A 15,715-nucleotide genomic window follows, 5' to 3' on the forward strand; every position below is an offset into this window, starting at 1 on the left:
ATATAAACATGCGAAACATAATTATACTAATAAAAATTGAATGAATCTTCTTAGCACCCCCGTTTAACTATGATAGATGAAAAACGTATACGAATAATTAAAAAAAATGCGCGACGGACATCGAATCAATTTTTTCGGTGAACTGCAAAGGGTGAATCTCTCTCACGAGATAATCGTCCTGAGATACACGCAGAGATCAAGATGATTTTTTTCAAGTCATTCTTATTGTCTTCGGTATTTCGACAGAAAGAACGCTCGCGATGCGTTGTCTATCGCGCGAGGAGTTTGACAGGAGAGAACTTCTCCTTCTGCGATCAGCGAATTTTTATCGATCGATATCGCGTCCATCAGGATACCGATATCCTAAAATCTCTTGAGGGAAGAAGTCTGAGCGCACCGGTATCATTTTTCGGTTTCTCCTTTTGCACTCTCGTTGCACCTTCTGTGAAAAAAATCATATTCCGTGCATCGCGAGCGTTCGATTGCCAAACCTCTCTTACCAAGAAGAGCATCCATCCACGTCGTCGTCGATGAAGGAAGGTCTATCGCCTTCCCTCTTGGCGAACGAAGCCCTCGTATTTCGAGGGTCGAGCCTCCTCGACGACGACGACGACGACGACGACGACGACGAAGACGACGACGGGGTCGTGTCGCGAATTTCCACTGCCGGCGAAATGACAACCAGTGAAAGGCGAAGAATGATATCGGTGCGCCTAGACTTCTTCTCTCGAGGGATTACAGGGTATCGGTATCTTGATGAGCGCGATATCGATCGATAAAAATTCGCTGATCGCGGAAGGAGAAGGTCTCTCCAGGCGGACTCCTTGCGTGACAGGCAACGCACTCGTCATCAACAGACGTTCGTTTGACACTGAGAACGCGGGTGGGTGATGATGACGATAGTGGTGATGATGGTAACGGTGGTGGTGGTGATGGCGACGGTAACGGTGATGGTGGTGGTGGTGGTGGTGTGGAGGTGCCTCCGCCGACGACGGTGGTGACGAAGATAGAGAGGTGCCGTCGTCAACAGACTGAGGTATAACACCGGGGCGCGGATACCACGTGGTCGCGAGATATCGACACAGGTGGGAGTGACTGAAACCGCCCTGCGCGCGAAATCGCCCCCGCGATGACGAGTCGTGCCCCCCATCACCACCCTCGTATGCCGGAAGGAAGGAGGCCTCGACGAGGGAGGATGCGTCGCGGTAATTTTTTCGAGCGCGAGAATTTTTCTTTCTCGCGTTCTTCGCTGAATGGGATCGACCGGTTATTTAAGATGGAATAGCCAATCCGTTGATGTTTGTAATATTTAAAAAAACATTAGATAAAAGTAGAAATATATGTAATAATATAATTTCTCTCTCTTACTTTTGATTTCTGAAGACAAGCAGACTAGATTTATTAAGTTTGGCATGTCACGAGAAAAAAAATATGTATAATCAGAGAAGATAAAATCGTGCAGCAATATGTGTGTCGTAAATTGTCCGTGTAAAATATAATTAGATTGTCTATTAAAAATTATATCATATCAAAGTAATTAAGGGATAATAATTCCTCAATTTCGAAGAAAAGTGTTATTAACGGTGCAAGCCGAGGAAAATGTGTATCTCGTAGTTTGTTTACTACCTTTATAAATTGGGAAATCGGATATAACGGTAGCAATCAACCACTACGTGATGTAACTTACAACATATAATTTACAAACATAGTGTCTTTCAAATCACTTATTAACATTTTTCGAGCATGATAGAATTTAACATGCATACTGTTTTTAATAAATATTTAGTACAAATAAAACCAACGTCTATGTAAGTTGTTTGCGTGAAGGGAAAATTAAAAAAAATATATAAATTCCTGCGATAAACTCTTTCCTGCGCCTTCAAATGGATTTGGAAATTACAAGCCTTCGTAGTTAAGTAACACGTGTTTCATCGTATATGCAACAATATGCATGTGCATTTAAAGCCGATTAATTAACGCTGATTATCTTTAATCTCTTGCATAATTTGATTGATATATAACTAAATTAGATTTAACGTTTTAGCGTTATTTCATATCACATATTGTGGAAAAGGCACGAAGTGAATGACTGTAATCTTTTCCCGTGCGCGCGATTATTCTTTATAAAATGCACATTTGCAAGTTTATCTTTTACTTTATACAGAAACATTCGACCAATCTTCGACCAACCGGTTTATTATTGCGTGCAATTCGCTTAATATCGACAATAATAATAGCCATTGAGTATGCTACAAATTTTTAATATCGCTTCAATTTTCGCATTTTTCTTCTCCTATATGTGAGATGTAAGATTTTCTATTAATTAATTATCAGCGTTTCTTAAGTATCATGTTAATTTAATTATACGTATTCTATATTAACCTATCAATTGAATGTCGATGTAAATGTCAACAATTTCCAAGTTGGTTCATAAACAATTAGCTATTATGCGCGAAATTTTAAAAAAGGCAGACCCATATTATCGGTATGTAGACAATATATGTCTTCCGTTTCTCTATTAAAAAAAACAAAGCAAAAAGAACCGCCATCTGATGACTATCATCAAAAAATGCGTAGGATGTAAAACGCGTAAGCTACATGGTTACAAAAAAAATAAAAGATTCGACACATATAAAAGGAGATTTTTTTCTCGATCGCACCCTCGACCCTTTGCACGGGCGTCGCCGAGATTTCGAGCCGAGCCGCGATCGCACTGTATTAATTAGCGTTAATTACAACGGGCTAAGCCGCGCGCATCTGCCCTGACCGGAACCCGTTTGTAACGGAGCGGTAATTGTTATCATCGATACGCTTGTACCCGGTTTATGATCGGCATTGACGTTTGAAGTGACCGCAACCTGCTGCTACCGAGCCTCTCCTCCCCCTTCTTCTGTCTCGTCCATTCATTAGCGTGATTTTTTGGTAACCCCCGGAGATCAATCCCTCTTTTTAGCCCTCCTACCCCTCCTCCTTTCCTCCCGTCGATTAATTTTCAGTGATTTGTCCGCGTGCGCGCTTATCCAATTATTCGTTGAAAAGCATCGGGTTTTCAATAACGATCTTTGATCTTTGTTAGCCCTTGCACCGCCGACGAAATTTGAAAATAAAACGCGCGACATTTCTTTTGTTATCTAAAATGTGATAACGCATTTTCGGAAAAAAAGCGCCGCCCGATGAGCTATCGATATAAGTTGTCAATAAAAACGATTAAAAGTAATTTTATTGTTTTTAGTATCTAGAATTATAGTATATTTCTTATATGTATATATATATCAGTTAGTTATATGAAAAAAATAGAATATATATTTTTTTTTTATTAAATAGACCATAGTTTTTTTTTAAATAGAATCATTTATGCTAATTTCTATATGTTTTTATATATGTATAACACATGCTCATACACGTGTAATTATACTTTTTTTTTACATATTCATTATACTTCTCTCTAGTAAAGACTTTAATTATATACTTCTCTTTACGTATTCATTAAACTTTCAAGAATGTAAATCGATGTCTTTTCAATAAAACTAATACGTTTATAATAACACCTACGTCGAAACTGAACCGTTTTATTATACTATCAATCAAACTACGATTAAGAAATCGCGAAACAGCACAATTGACGTAACGTCATTAACATTGTTGGGTATAATTGAGAGAGCAGAGATTGCGCTTGTATTCTTATCGTACTCCTCTCGTATTCGAGTGTCAGCTTACTTCGATTATCGCCGAGAATGTCGGTTATATCCTCGAATTCCGAACTGACCGGTGATTCCGGAATTCGTTTCTCAACATTGATTGGTAAGCTGACACTGACCGCGTCTTCTCTCGTAACACAATACTTTCTCAGAAACAACTACAATCATTGTGTCATTCTATCGCCATGTAACATCTAGCGCGACACACAACGCTCATATCACTCTTTGTTATCTCTTCTTCAATAATCTCAATTCTCTGATGTGTCATCGCGCAAACAAGGAAAAGATGGTTAATTTATTTGACAATTAAAACGTCAAAATAATTAACGAGAGGAGAAGTAACAATAATAATAATCTTACCTTTAGATTCGTATCGAGCCCTTCCATACGTCCATTCATTTGGCTGGACCATAGCAGTGCCTGCAAGCAAAACCATCGCGAAAAGAATTATTAAATCTTAATTGATTCACCGGTCGCGCGAATTTTTATAATTGGACGCCCATCGTCTCTGACGATTTGTCATTTGTGCATCGAGACGCGAAAGGAACAAGATGAGTAAACTTTACGCTCAAATGAACAAGACGGCGAATTACGAAGTAAATTGAGATTCAACAATAAAGCAGCGCGCGAGATGAAACTAATATTTCATAAGTAAAGATAAAAATAGGATAAAAAAAAAAATAAATACCGATGAGACATCTGTTTGCTTGAGATACATGTAATTTGCAATAAGGATTGAACATTGAGGCACGTATAAATTAGTATGATTAAATTGATTTATCGCGACATCGAATGGATGAGATAATTTATTCGCAATACAATTTACCTCTCGTAAAATTATACTGTAAAAAAAAATATCGCGCTTCCTGGAATTATATTAATATTATATTTATATGATATTTTTATTATTTCGTCCTAAGCCGGAAGGCAAGGACTATGAGAAATAATAATAATAATAATAAATAAATATTATATTTGTATTATGATCCGATGTACAATATAATATACGAGTACAATAACGAGGTATAAGCGTTATGTCAGGTGCAACGAGCGCTTGTTAGGATTTTATCATTGTCACATCGCAACGAGCATCTGCGCTTTTGAAGAGAAGAATTGATTCTCCATTTATGGGCCGCGTAAAGGGATTTTTATTTTATACCAGCAGACATAATACTTTGAACAACTAATTTCTAATTTCTAATCCGCGCAGTGTATTTATCGTTCATAAATAAAAAAAGATATCTATTTTTTAAAAATAATTTTTTTATAAATATATTAATTTTTGGGGGGTGCAAAGATTAAAAGCATCAAGTATAAATGATAATCGTACCTTCGAATCTGTTTCGAAAAGTATTACGCATCCATTTGTGAGGCCTCATAGTATCGGTATCTGTAAAAGAAAAAATGCACAATTAAAATAATTATTAAAATAATTTTCTGCGAGTTAATTGAAAATTCCCATCACGCTTAAAAAAAGAGTAAAATGTGCTACATCTAATCTGACGAAGTTTTCCGAAAGAAAGTATTCTCAAGCGAATAAGTAGCCGTTAACATACTTGCTTACGTTTCTCGCGAGAAGCGCGATTGAATTCCAGTTATGTAAGGGGGTGGACAACACAATGTGCAATAATTTAACCACGTGATTATATAAACATTATAAGCGTCTCTGTGCCTGACAGATTATCCCTTGCCGGCGACATCCCCTATCGTCGTCATATCAACGTATCACAAAAACAGCCCCTTTTTGTCTACCTGTGCTCGTCCCGGTTTAGAATATTATTAACGCAAGAGAGGATTCAATATCGGTTTGTAACACCGAAAACGATCATCGGAGAAATTGGGCGAGAGATATACGTTTTTGAAATAATATGACAAAATTATTCGTATTATATTTCACAAGCATAAACTGCAATAGTGATAATTATTGATATACATAATCTACGATTATGAAATATATTGCGATATAAAATTACTTAATAAATAAAATATCGCATACGTAATATCAGTAATCTTCGTTGACGATTGTTACGTCATATCGTCGTGTACGATGCCACGAGAAACAGTCCAAAGAAAAAGTTTATAATAAATATAGACATAATAAACATATCTAAAGTGTCACAGATGGTGACGGCGATTTGTTAGCATCTTCCTTATAGAAACGTGAAAATCGTACACCTGCGCTCACGCAGAAGTCGATCGAATCAAATCTTTATCGCGAATTAAATAAAACAGGAGAGAAAGAGAAGTTGCGATTATATATCACAAGGCAAAAAAAAAAAAAAAATACTTGGCGCAAAAAATATTAACCCTAAGCAACTTTAAAAACAAAGATAACGATATTGTGTAATATTCTCGCGAGACAAGCAACAACACATCGGAGAGAAAAATGTCGCAGTATTTACATGATATAAAGATTGTTTATATCAGCCTGTTCAAAAGTGTCACGTGAACGTATTTAATTTTCGCGTAAGCGGAAGAGAGAGAACACCGCGGTGACAAGCGCTGCGAATGACGATCGTCTTTGACAAAAACCGAGCCGGATCGCGACTGAATGCAAGTCCGCCAATGTCAAGGCGAACCGACTCGTTTATTTCCTTATCAATGCACGCAGTTACGTAATCCCCGACCACCGAAGTGCGGTGCACCGATATCCGCGCGCGACTCGCGGCCTTCCATGCTCGCTTCATATATGCTTGACCTGTGACGTAAAAACACACGCACGCATGCACGCACGCAATCAAGGCCGTAACGTAACATTCGCAATGATTCCGTTATGTAAATTTTGTGATCGCGCATTTTTCCTGAATTAATACCAATGCTATATTTGATCCAAATACGGTTTTCGTTGCACGAAAAATAGCAATCTTATCACAGAGAGAATTTTCTTTTAAAATTTATCCTGTGAAAAACAGTCGTGGGACAACATATTTCGAAAAATTTTATGAGTTTCTCTGATTAATCTGTCACATTAAAATATAAAATATGTTTGATTAATTTTACTAAAATATATAATAAAATTTCAACAATTTTAAAATATATTAAAAACTTATGATTCTTTAAGTATTTTAAATAGATGCCAAATTAGTGATAAACATACTTTTATATAAATTTTACAATGTAGCATAAAAATTATTTTCAATCTGGTTTAATCGCTCATAATAATTTTAACATGCAGCATGCATGTAATTTTCGGCTTATTGCCAAACATAAAACATGATAAAATAGTGAATTTTGCGGTAAAATATAAAATAAACAAACAATTCTCTCCATGATATTGTTTGAAAAAAAAAGAAAAAAAAATTGCCGAACCCCTGTACAATCATCGCGCAGCCTCGCAAAAACACCTGACAATCGGAATCGAATGCGATGTCATAAATGAGATGCATCATTGAAGAAGTAATTTCGGATCGATGAAATGGACCAACGGAGTGGCGATGCGGATCGCCTCGATCCGAAATTGACAAATTTCACGTGCATTTCTTCCCTTCGCAAAAATAATTAATTACCGCGCACGCGGAGACGTTGACGGAAAGCCGGCCGGCCGGCCGGCTGGATCCGCGTCCCGCATTTACTGGCCGGTATTATGTATCCTTACAGGCGTAATGCGATTTGCATTTGAAATACTTTGACCTTTTCAGACCTGTGTGTATGTGTGTGTATGCAGTTCGCGGCTAGCCGGAATTTATATCTCCCCCTACGGGCATCTAGCTCGCTGCATACGAACGATAGAGAAAACTGACCAAGCTCTGTTGACTCGAAAATCAGTCAACTTAAATCGTAAAATAAATTATTAATAAAGAGAATGCAAAAGCAAGTTATTTTTTTATGCATAATTAATTACGTATGTTAATTATATATATATATAATTAATTTATATAGTTTTTATATATATTAATCATATATGTAGAATTAATAAATATTATTATATTATATATATAAAATAACTTGCTTTTATATTCTCTCTATATTAATAATTTATTTTACGATTTATGTTGTGTGGCTACGCTAATTTTATTCTATTAATTATATAAAATTAATTATATACAAATATGTAATTTATATATAAGAAATATATGCATAGATTATTTGTGCAAAAACGAAAACTAGTTTTTCCGGAATACAGCTTCTTGAAATGTGCGTTCTTGAGACTTTTAAAGCTCTTTCAGAGACGGAATTTAAATCGCGACGTTTACGGTTAATTGCCCGTATAAATTATTCGCGATCGCGATCGGAATTCGTCATCGCGCTTGTTTTCGAAATCTAGCCGGTCTCTTTACGGCGGAAACTGCGGCCACGCGAAAAATCTCTCGCGCTCTTTAATAAATATACTACAGCAACACACCGGTCGTGTTGCTGTCGCACATACACACACTTTAAACATTACGTAATGCTTCTTGCGTGTTTTGCGGTGCGCATTACCTCATATCAAAGCAATTCTCGAGCACGGCGGTCATTTTCCCACCGGGAAACGGCCCCTTCCGCGACTCGCGAACAACCTAAAACCCTCTAATACGATATACGGATTTAAGTGCGATCGCATTCCAGTCTGTACGATTCGATTCGTCAATCGATTCCCACCGAGATCTTCCGTATTATTCGTTCGATACGTGAAAGTCGACGGTGCATTTCGCGATGCAGCATCTCTTCTCGCGTATTCGAAGGAACGTACGAAGAGCGATCGCGATCCTTAGCGAGAGCAAGAGTTGTGTCACGCGTATCAGACAACTCGGTGCATAATCACGCTTGTAGTAATCGCTCTCTTGATCATTTCTTTTCTTTGTCAATCGGTCACGATCGAAATAATCCGTATATACGTTCGGGTCGCGAAACGTTACGTAACGATATCGAGCTGAGAGACCGCGCGGAATCGCGCGAGAGCCGGCCGGGAAAACTGAATCATCGATTACACTTGCGAGGCTGCCTGCGTGGACGATGGCTTCCTCAACCAGCCTTGAATAAGTAATCTGCTTCTTAGGGTAATGTGCGAGTCGGAAAAATCGTTTCAAAGGTTCGCGGATGCAAGCGATATCGCGCGGTCGGTGAAAGTACATATCACGATTGCATAGATATAGATATACTATCATGTGCGCAGAGCGGATGTTTATTTCATAGCTTAAGCTTAAAACCTATAGACAATATATATAAATCTTTAATACAGTATCGTTGACAAACTTGAAATTGATTTTATCTTCGCGAAAATATGAAAAAATTGAAATAGTGCGTTTTCGAAATAATTAAATTATTGAAAATAATATTACTAAAAAAATTATTTTTAATAATTTAATATTAAATTTTTAATAATTTTGTATTAAAAATAAATGTTTTTAATCAAACCAGATATATGCATTAAAAAATACAGAAATTTACCGGTCAAACACCCATATCGTCACTCAGAAAGAATCATTCTTCAATCGTTCTTTAAATTTCTCTTATGCAATAGATTGATGGTAATAAATAAATATGTAAATTACGTGTATAATGATAATAATCTTTAAAAAAACCAAGTCGAGTTAGTAAACAAATAAAAAACAAAGATAATGTATGATACTGTGCTGAAGGAAAAATATTGCTGACAATGAGTGTAAAAGAAATAAAAGACATAAAAAAGCGTCCTCGGAAAATTAAAAATATATATGTATGGAATAAATATAAATATACAAAAAAAATATATATATATATCGTGTAATAAGTATTGGATTAAAAAATAAAATTTTGTTAAAATAAAATCAATGTTCGCCCACGCGAGAGCTACGTGTAAATTTCTCGCACGTGTAAAATATTTTCTCGAGCTTTTGACAACTGGTTTGCTGCTTATATAATCGCATCGCCGCTTAGTTCTGTGTATCGCATCGTTTTTAACCATTATGCAACGAGCCAAGTGATACGCATGGCATAATTTTTCACTTATATATTCCGCGATGCCGAATGCATCCGGAGCGACATGATGCGTCGATTTGCGCTTCTCTTGTACTTGCGAGAATATTTCTAAATGAACATAGGTCAAGTGTTAATCATAAATTCTTTACCGAATCAAAGAGAATCTTAATTATTTAAACCCTTTTAATTATCTCGAAAGTGGTACGGATTACTATTTTATCTCCAAGTTTTGTTACATTATTTACTCTCTAAGTTACAAATTAATATTCTGTAATATTTAAGTAATTTCCTCCTTAAATCACTCTCTCTCTTTTTTATTCAGTAACTCTCGCTCGAAATTAATAAAGATCGTTTCGTTCTTATATTTGTCTCTCAGAGACAATATTGGAGAAACAATTTTCATTCGAAAGCAAGGACTTGAAAACTCATGTGCGTGGTCAGACAATCTATCTCTTAAAACCCATCCCTATATAGGATAGCATAGATATCAGAGAATAAATTCTCCGACCGCGCCGGGTCTTCAAGTTCTTGTTATCGATTGAAAATAGCTTTTCTTATAATCTCTGAGAGACAAATTATAAGAACGAAACGCTCTTAATTAAATTCGAACAAAAATTATCGAATGAAAGAGAGAGGGCGATTTAAATTCGAGACTTTCTGTACAGATTCGTTTTTTAGGAAGCACGTGAAACAGGGGGCTGGATGCTGCACATAGAGCAACACGCGCGCATGCAGCGTGTGCGTGAATGCGTAAGTATATATCCTACACGCGTGTGTGAGTACACGTGTAGCGATAAGAACCGCGTTGCGTTATATCATCTTCTGCGAGCCACTCTTGTGTGCGACGTGATATTATTGTGATACGTTGTCGCCTTCGGTTCCTTGAGCCATTGAACCTCGCTCGCTTCAATTGCGCGGGTTACAAAATCAGGCGGACGATAAGCACCGCGAGCGTCATATATAAAAATAAAAAAATAAAAAAAATAAAATTAAAAAAAAAATCCGGCAGTCTCGTATCTCTCCCGATAGAAGGAATGCATCGCGGAAGTTGATTCTGTATTGTCTGGCTCGATTTCGTCCATTACGTGTTCTGTCAGATTGATGTACTCGTCTTGTCAGCCGCGGAGGGGACTTTTCCCGCGCTTTTTTTACTCGAATTATAAAAAAAAAAAATAAATAAATCGATGAATATAATGTTTCGCTAGGAATTCAAGTATCATAAAATTGCAAATAAATTATGAAAAATTGTAAATTTGCACATAGACGTTTTAAACATCGCGAAAGTTGAAAAAATGTTTAGAGAGAGACGCGCCAAAAAAAAACGCCATCTGAAGGATCGGAACGTTCCCTTTAAATGGTACTTCCATAATTATCTTTCAGAAGTTTCTGTCACACAACATATATATATATATCAACGTGCATAAGACAGCCGGACGAGATACCCGGATAATCAAATTATGCAGAGTTAAATCTCGCTCGCGAGATTCTTCCACCCTGGATACTTTATACACCCGACAAACACAATCGATGCATTTACATATCCTACTTACGTATTTATATCGTCGGCTACGAGAAAGTGTCATAATCGTCTCTGGTCGCTGTAAAGGAAAACCGTCGCGCTCTTCGAAATTGAGATTCGCTGAATAAAAAACTGCTGCCCCGCGAAACTTCCTTATTATTGTCGCGAACAAAGGACACACGCGCGCGTCGGGCAAAAACACTTTTGCGTCGCCAATTCCCGTTCCGGGAATCGCGAAAGTTGAATCGCGCACTCTCGCACTCACCTCTCCCCCGTCGTCGACGTCGCCGTTTAACGTTTTCAAGTCGACGCTCGTCGGGTTTTCCGCGCCCCGTAAATCCACATGACCCGGCGACGAATCTCGCTTAGCTCGTAAGCGCGTTTGAGCGCGCGAAATCGTGTGAAAATATCGCGCACGCACGCACGAAACGCACGTCCGTCTTCGAAAGAACGCGCGCGGAGCAAAACGAACCAAGGAATCGTCTAACCGTCGTTTCTAAACGCAGATTGCCGCTTACCCGGCGGAGCGCGCATTTCTCAGTGAGCTCCCTCCCAAGAACTGATCGGCCAAGATGGCGCCACTCTCAGGCCTCGTCCTCCGCCGACTTCAAGGCGCTCCGACATCTCGGCGAAGGGTGGGAGAGGGGATTGTGAGAGAAAGATGTCGAGAGCCGGCTTTTTTATGCATTTTATAATCGCCCCTGTCGCGCGCATTTTATTCATTGCCATTTTGCCAAATATGAAAATATTGAAACAGCATTACGAGAAAATTATTTTTTTGTAATTCAAGAAATATGTTCTGTTTTTAATAACGTACTTTACTTCTTTTTTTTTTATATATATGCAAGAAAATTAATTCGGAATCTTCTCTTTACCTAAATATATATTTTTTTTCGTTTTAGTAAAGCACAAGATTCGAGATTTGTATTCTTTGTTAATGCGAATTTCAATTTTAATAATATATTAAACTAAAATAATTATCTCGTAGAATCGCGCATAATGATATAGCATAATAATTATATCTTTATATATATATATATATATATATATATATATATATATATATACATATTTATGTATTTTAGTTATATTCTCTAATTTTTATTAACTGAACTAAATGATAGCAATATATATTTGTCATACTTCTCAATGCATTCTTAATGCGTAAGAACGCAACACTTTTGATATTTGAATATTTTATTTAAAAAAATATATTAAATAAATACTAGCAATGCTTAATTGCAGATTTTAATCTACAATAAATTCTGTAGTCTTATTAAAAACCTATGTACCATAAAGCTATGTAAATTGCCCCTTACGCCTGCAGCACTGGTCTTTCATGCTTACCCTCTAACGAATCATTAACAGATGCATAACCAGTGCCACCCTGAGAAAACGTGGATATATTTTTTAGTTATGTATATAGTAATCTCTCCTCAATATCTCTATATCTCAATAAACTACTTACTCTTTGCAAAGTGATAATATCAGATGGTGTCAGTTTGGAATTGTCCAAAGGATTGATCCAGTCCTTTTTTATTAATTTTTCCACACATTCTATAGTGATCACGTCACCGCTACAAAATATTAAAAAATAACTATATAATATACTGAAATTAATATTTGTGAAAGAAGTTAAAAACTCATATCACTTACGTTGTCCTTATCGCAGCGCAAGGCACATTGTTGCCCAGGATATCGTGTGTAATGGGACACATATATCGTGCTTGTTTGACAATAAGTGATCTTTTGTCATCTGGATCCTGAACTTGTGTGAATTTTATGGGAATCAGATCTTTCATTTTTAATGGCTTTCCACTGATAGGGCAATAGATAGTCTTATCAGGCTTCTGCAAAATAGTTTTGTTTGCTTCCGGAGTCTTAGAAGGTATCCAGAAACTCGGTAGCACTTTGTCTTTGCCATTTTTCATATTGGATACAGAAGCTCCATCCGTTGTGTTAGAACCATTTGATACAATAGTTTTTTCGCCCTTTAGAAAATTCTGCAGTTTCTTCAGCTCTTCATTAGCAGTTTGCTCTTGCGACTGCTCCTGTAACAAATAAATCAGCAGCAATATAAACACTGTATTGGCTAATTCAATTTTTTAATGAATGTGTAATTCTATTCACCTCCTTTCTTTGCTTCTGCTTTTCATATTCCTTTAATTTTCTTGCATATTCTCTCTTCTTCGTCAAAATATATTCCAGTATTGACTCTTTGTCAAACAGGTAGCCATCCTTCCTGTAACAATATGAATTATGAAAAAATATTCATGTGAACGAAATGTACATATATTCCACAAGAATACATACGTTAACACTGGATTCCTACAAGGTTGTAGAGTCAAGCAACAACAGTCGAAATCCTTGACGGAATCCTTGCCCACACGTTGAGTGTTAGTGCCATAACCTGACGCTGCGGCATCCTTCTTTTTCTCGTGATACGTGTATACTGCACCAGCAGTGCAATTCCTCGCATGTCGCGTCATTGTTATTAATAATTTGCAAAATAATTCCTTCTTTTTTTAGAGAAAATCGCGTCTATTCTCCTCGTATATCTTCTCAAGCAGTATGCGACGGTTATTTCGTATGAGATATCACGAAAAGTTTCAAAATGGAGTAGCGTCATCTGATTGCACCGGATTGGTTGACACGGGCAGTAATTTCTAGTGAGCAATAGTTTCGACCAATCCGATGCTTGGATTTTTTTTCTTCGGCTGCCATCTGTTTAGTGATAAAATCGTACTAATGTAATGTTGGCTTTATGTTCTAGAGAGCAAGATGAATACGTTTTATGTTTCTCTCTTTCTTCAACACACAAAGATATATCCATCTCGTTTCTAATTCAGAAAATTTAGAAAGTGCAAGCGAGACAAACATATATCTATTGTTATGTCGCCTTTATTGTAAACTGCGAAATACGATGAAAAATAGGTCAAGCAATTTAAATCAATTAACAATCACGAGACTGAAATACATATAATTGATGAAAGATAAAAGAGCATATATTTTCGCGAAATAATTTTGTAGGATATGGATATATCAACGTGATGCAATCTCTGAAAAAAATTTACACAGAAATATTACAATCACATTCCTTTCGTCCTTTATATATAGAGAGAAATATACGCATTATTACACTTTTATTCGAGTCAGCATACATAATATAGGGAAATGCATATACAATGACCAAAAAAAATGTCAGTCATTCGTGGCTTAAAATATTCAATGAACAGAATAAACAGGAAGAAAAAAATGGTGTGGTCACTCACGATTATAATTTATTTTTCATCGCCTTTATCACTGTCGGATGAGCTATTCTTCTTGCGCTTTTTGCGTTTCTTGTGTTTGGAGCTCTTTTTTCTCTTCTTATGCTTCTGCCTCTTTTCCTCCGCCTCGCTGGATGCTTCGGACTCGGACTCGCTGTCGCTGCTGTCCGATTTTTCATGTTTTTTACGTTTCTTCTTTGATTTCTTCTCCTTGCGCTTCTTTCTCGCGTCCTTCAGCTTCTTCTTCAACTCGCGCTCGCGCAATTCCGTCAACGGGGTTACATAATTCTCGTCGCTATCAGAGCTCGTGCTACTGACGTCCAGCACGATCTCCTTGTTGGGATCGATCTTGATAAAATTCCGACATTGATAGGTTAAGTGTCCGGCGTATCCGCACTTTTTACAGGCTGGTCGTACGTGCTCCTTGTTCTGGGGGATCAGTCTCGAGAGTATTCCAGGATCCATGAATCTGCGAAAAATGAGCAGGCAGTAATAGAAATACGCTTATTAAAAAACACGAATATGTACATACAATTATTCTGACGCTTTCGTCATCGAAGGAAACGATTAAATGCGAGATATAATAATCGACGTTTTTCACTCATTGTCAGATTCATACATGTCAAGAATAAACGTAATTTCATGACGAATTTTTCAGTCCCACGTGCTCGAGAAGAGACAAAGGAATGTTAATGTTCTTATCGATAAAAGAGATAAATATATTAAAAATATCTGATAATCATGAGAATATAATGCTTGTCAATAACCATAAATATCTGTTTTAGGAATCTGCATGAATCGTAACTTAATTATTATGCAAAAAAATCAATTAATTCCACCTACATTTAATTATATAGAAAATTATACTGAAAATTCTCGGCCAATTCTTTGACGGGGAAAAATCAATAAAAAAGAACGCTCAGCTGAAATTGCGTTTTACAAGCTATAAACGGAACGTCTGGAAAATTCGCGTCGAGATTCATCCTTGATACATATAAACAAGAAGCAGCCCCCGAAGCCGCGGTCGATTTACACGTGCGCACACAATAGATAAGGAAACGCGCACGCGTCCCGCTCCGGGAAACGTTTGTTCGAAGAGCACGTTTTCGAGCTGTCGCGATGGTTCTAGATTCCGGGAAAGATGCCGTCACTTCCGGTTACCGCGCTAGTCGCGAGAAGCGAAGCCACCGATCGACGCGATCGGACGCGCGTCGCTCCAAGAATCACCCTCGACGCGTCGCGTTAATTGACAGGTGATGTTTTGCGACCGCGCGATCCGCGATATCGGAGGTAATTTTTCACTCCGAGACGTCTTCGAGGAGCGATCTTGATAGAAGTTTCTAGAAGCCGGG

The 15,715-nt window shown here is 37.2% G+C and overlaps 3 protein-coding genes and 1 long non-coding RNA gene across 6 annotated transcripts in view; 1 reads left to right on the top strand and 3 right to left on the bottom strand.

Moving 5' to 3' along the window:
* Cyc (basic helix-loop-helix ARNT-like protein cyc) overlaps window positions 1–11,607 on the bottom strand; it is a 29,387-nt gene extending 17,780 nt beyond the window's left edge. Inside the window, exons 1-3 of the mRNA XM_083041776.1 lie at window positions 11,126–11,607; window positions 5,029–5,088; window positions 4,059–4,118 (exon numbers count right to left, since the gene is read on the bottom strand). Coding sequence (XP_082897902.1) covers window positions 4,059–4,118; window positions 5,029–5,077 — 109 coding nt within the window. The 5' untranslated portion in view covers window positions 5,078–5,088; window positions 11,126–11,607. The remainder of the gene's footprint in view (window positions 1–4,058; window positions 4,119–5,028; window positions 5,089–11,125) is intronic.
* LOC145938294 (uncharacterized) lies at window positions 8,424–11,730 on the top strand. Its single transcript, XR_014425701.1, has 3 exons — window positions 8,424–8,743; window positions 10,254–10,325; window positions 11,601–11,730. It is a non-coding gene; the product is annotated as an uncharacterized LOC145938294 (long non-coding RNA).
* Window positions 11,731–12,182: 452 nt separating this feature from the next.
* Window positions 12,183–13,583, bottom strand: LOC145938290 (nitric oxide synthase-interacting protein homolog). Its single transcript, XM_083041781.1, has 5 exons — window positions 13,408–13,583; window positions 13,225–13,336; window positions 12,751–13,145; window positions 12,563–12,671; window positions 12,183–12,481 (listed from the first exon to the last, which is right to left on the bottom strand). The coding sequence occupies exons 1-5, from the start codon at window positions 13,581–13,583 to the stop codon at window positions 12,410–12,412; spliced, it is 864 nt and encodes a 287-aa protein (XP_082897907.1). The 3' UTR covers window positions 12,183–12,409.
* Window positions 13,584–13,679: 96 nt separating this feature from the next.
* On the bottom strand, window positions 13,680–15,703 carry LOC145938291 (uncharacterized). 3 transcript variants are annotated; one of them, XM_083041782.1, is made up of 3 exons: window positions 14,896–15,187; window positions 14,367–14,832; window positions 13,680–13,818 (listed from the first exon to the last, which is right to left on the bottom strand). In XM_083041782.1, the coding sequence occupies exon 2, from the start codon at window positions 14,826–14,828 to the stop codon at window positions 14,376–14,378; it is 453 nt and encodes a 150-aa protein (XP_082897908.1). In that variant the 5' UTR covers window positions 14,829–14,832; window positions 14,896–15,187; the 3' UTR covers window positions 13,680–13,818; window positions 14,367–14,375. The 3 variants fall into 3 exon arrangements, with proteins under 3 accessions (XP_082897908.1, XP_082897910.1, XP_082897909.1); XM_083041784.1 differs by lacking the exon at window positions 13,680–13,818 and adding an exon at window positions 14,077–14,153 and having other exon boundaries at window positions 14,896–15,188; XM_083041783.1 differs by lacking the exons at window positions 13,680–13,818; window positions 14,896–15,187 and adding an exon at window positions 15,207–15,703 and having other exon boundaries at window positions 14,077–14,832.
* Between the last annotated feature and the right edge of the window lie 12 nt (window positions 15,704–15,715).

The sequence above is a fragment of the Prenolepis imparis genome, unplaced genomic scaffold (genome assembly GCF_030444845.1).
Source record: "Prenolepis imparis isolate NDT839.2.m4 unplaced genomic scaffold, iyPreImpa1.0 SCAF_7, whole genome shotgun sequence".
Classification (NCBI taxonomy): Eukaryota; Metazoa; Arthropoda; class Insecta; order Hymenoptera; family Formicidae; genus Prenolepis; species Prenolepis imparis.

Bases quoted from the DNA above. Each gene is read 5' to 3' on its own strand.
- LOC145938290 (XM_083041781.1), bottom strand. From the start codon at position 13,583: ATGACGCGACATGCGAGGAATTGCACTGCTGGTGCAGTATACACGTAT. The intron at 13,146-13,224 runs GTGAATAGAATT...TATTTGTTACAG, and splicing joins AGCAGAAGCAAAGAAAGGAG to GAGCAGTCGCAAGAGCAAAC. The intron at 12,482-12,562 runs GTAAGTAGTTTA...ACGTTTTCTCAG, and splicing joins ATATTATCACTTTGCAAAGA to GGTGGCACTGGTTATGCATC.
- LOC145938291 (XM_083041782.1), bottom strand. From the start codon at position 14,828: ATGGATCCTGGAATACTCTCGAGACTGATCCCCCAGAACAAGGAGCAC.